The sequence below is a fragment of the Varroa jacobsoni genome, unplaced genomic scaffold, assembly GCF_002532875.2.
Source record: "Varroa jacobsoni isolate VJ856 unplaced genomic scaffold, vjacob_1.0 scaffold_812, whole genome shotgun sequence".
NCBI lineage: Eukaryota > Metazoa > Arthropoda > Arachnida > Mesostigmata > Varroidae > Varroa > Varroa jacobsoni.
In genome coordinates this window covers 167,784-169,721 of record NW_019213714.1, presented here as the reverse complement: position 1 = coordinate 169,721, position 1,938 = coordinate 167,784, and the positions used below count along the sequence as shown (strand labels likewise).

The 1,938-nt window shown below is 38.8% G+C and overlaps 1 protein-coding gene across 3 annotated transcripts in view; it reads right to left on the bottom strand.

The window, feature by feature from the left end:
- Positions 1–1,938, bottom strand: part of LOC111264005 (solute carrier family 15 member 1) — a 31,974-nt gene that overhangs the window by 7,420 nt on the left and 22,616 nt on the right. For all 3 annotated transcript variants that reach the window (XM_022839578.2, XM_022839576.2, XM_022839577.2), the window contains exon 6: positions 326–486. In XM_022839578.2, coding sequence (XP_022695313.1) covers positions 326–486 — 161 coding nt within the window. The remainder of the gene's footprint in view (positions 1–325; positions 487–1,938) is intronic.

The window sequence follows — 1,938 nt, the reverse complement described above, 5'->3', positions numbered from 1 at the left end:
ATATATGTTTCATATTGCCAGATCATTGTCTCATTATTAAGCGAACGAGCTATTAATTATTACAGTGATTCAAATTTACTACTACTAATAACGATATACTGATTCTCTAGTGTCGGCCACTTCTTTGGCTTTCTTTTTCAGCACTTCTCATGACCTTTGTTTTCGAAATAAGATCATTTAGCTCTACGGAATCGTATTAGATCTGAATGCCCGTTAGCAGTAAAATTTTATCACGCAACATAAATTTCACTATTTTAAGGTTTCAATTCCATTTTAAAATGAAAGCTTAACGAGGCATTATTTGTGAAATTGCGCTGTAGCTTACATCGTATATGTCGTCTGCGTAATCCAGCCAATGTTCCCTTGTATCCGTAGCTCTAAAAAACTTGTTGGCAATGGCGTGCGATATACAACCACCTAATTTGACGATAACGTTGTCACCCGGGGGAGTCTTCCGATAAAACGGGCTACCCAACATGAACAATACTGAAATCAAAGACGAATTAATCAATATAATTAGGCAAACTTAGAAGTTGCACACTGCATGACTGTCATTATAATTATTTACTTTAGTAATGGTGTCATTTATCGTGCCTTATAAACTAGTAATATCATCTCTTACGATTACGCCTGTTCAGTGTAACCTCGGCCATATTTCTAAATCACTAGCAAAAAGTTCCCTTCGTAATTCCGTAAAATAACATCTTCAATGATGCGTTCGCTTTTACGGTGAACGTGGTGCCTATATTCCTATATATCCTATATACTTTCCACCGTACCCGGGACAGTTCGCTACTATTCACAATAGCCATATCCTCTCGATTCCTTCATCTAACAAAAATAGTAGTTCCCGTTAGGAAAGAATACAAGGCAAATTGCTGTTTTTCTTTTGAGAGGACTGAGAAGAAGGAAATACCGGTTACTGTCTTTGGAAAACAGCTATCTCTTAGGTGTTAGATGACGGGTATCAGCCCCACACTCGTATAACAACGGCCCAATCGAACCACAATAATAATAATTCTGGGTTTTGTGCGCCGCAGATTTCTGCTAATTTGACATTGTAGGATTGGTTTCTTCTTCTGTAATTGCATCTTTATTTTTGGATGAAATGCGGTGTTGAATGAACAAAGCTTATCTTCTCGATATTGCACGAGAAGAATTTGACTAATCACTTGTCTTAGGCAAAGTTGATATAACGAAGCATTGCGTTCGGTCATGGATGCAGGCATAGCTATATTCTCTTTGAAATCTTAATCTTAAAGCTCTAATCTAATAGTATTGGTCAGTGGCGAAGGAAAACCGGCAAAAATAGTCTCAGTGTAATTGGTGCGCCTTGTGTATATTTGTGGGTTCGAGCATATTATGCCCGAGAAAAAAAAAACGTACTTCGACGATTATAGACGTCCCATCACACTGGCCGATAGCTAACACGCCCTGTGGACAGACGCCACAGGTCCGCTATCATTCACACTCTGCTACTAGGCGGGTAAAATATCCATAACCGCTAGAGGCATCTTATCACTGTTCACTTAGAGCAGACCTCTACGGTGTTTAAAACAAAACGTTTCTGTAATAAACCCAGGTCGTTATGAACAAATTCCGTGGAAGAACGTTAGGGAAAGTGAGTGAATACCGAGTGCTAGGAAAAATCTGCGACCATGGCTAGGATAGTGAAGGCCTTTTAGGGCATTCATAAAATAAGGTTAGGTACGAGTGCGAGGTGTAAGCAGTAGGTGCAAAGGAAAGCACTCAATAAATAACGGACAACTGGGCTGTTTCCGGATCCACAAAAACTCAATCGGAAAAAACAACGGCAGGGAAAACATAAACGATAATCGTAAAATACATTAACAATTCCGTATAGAGTAACGACGGCTACTTAATCCCTATAGAGTATATATGTACCGGCCGTTTATATAAACATTTATAAACAATATA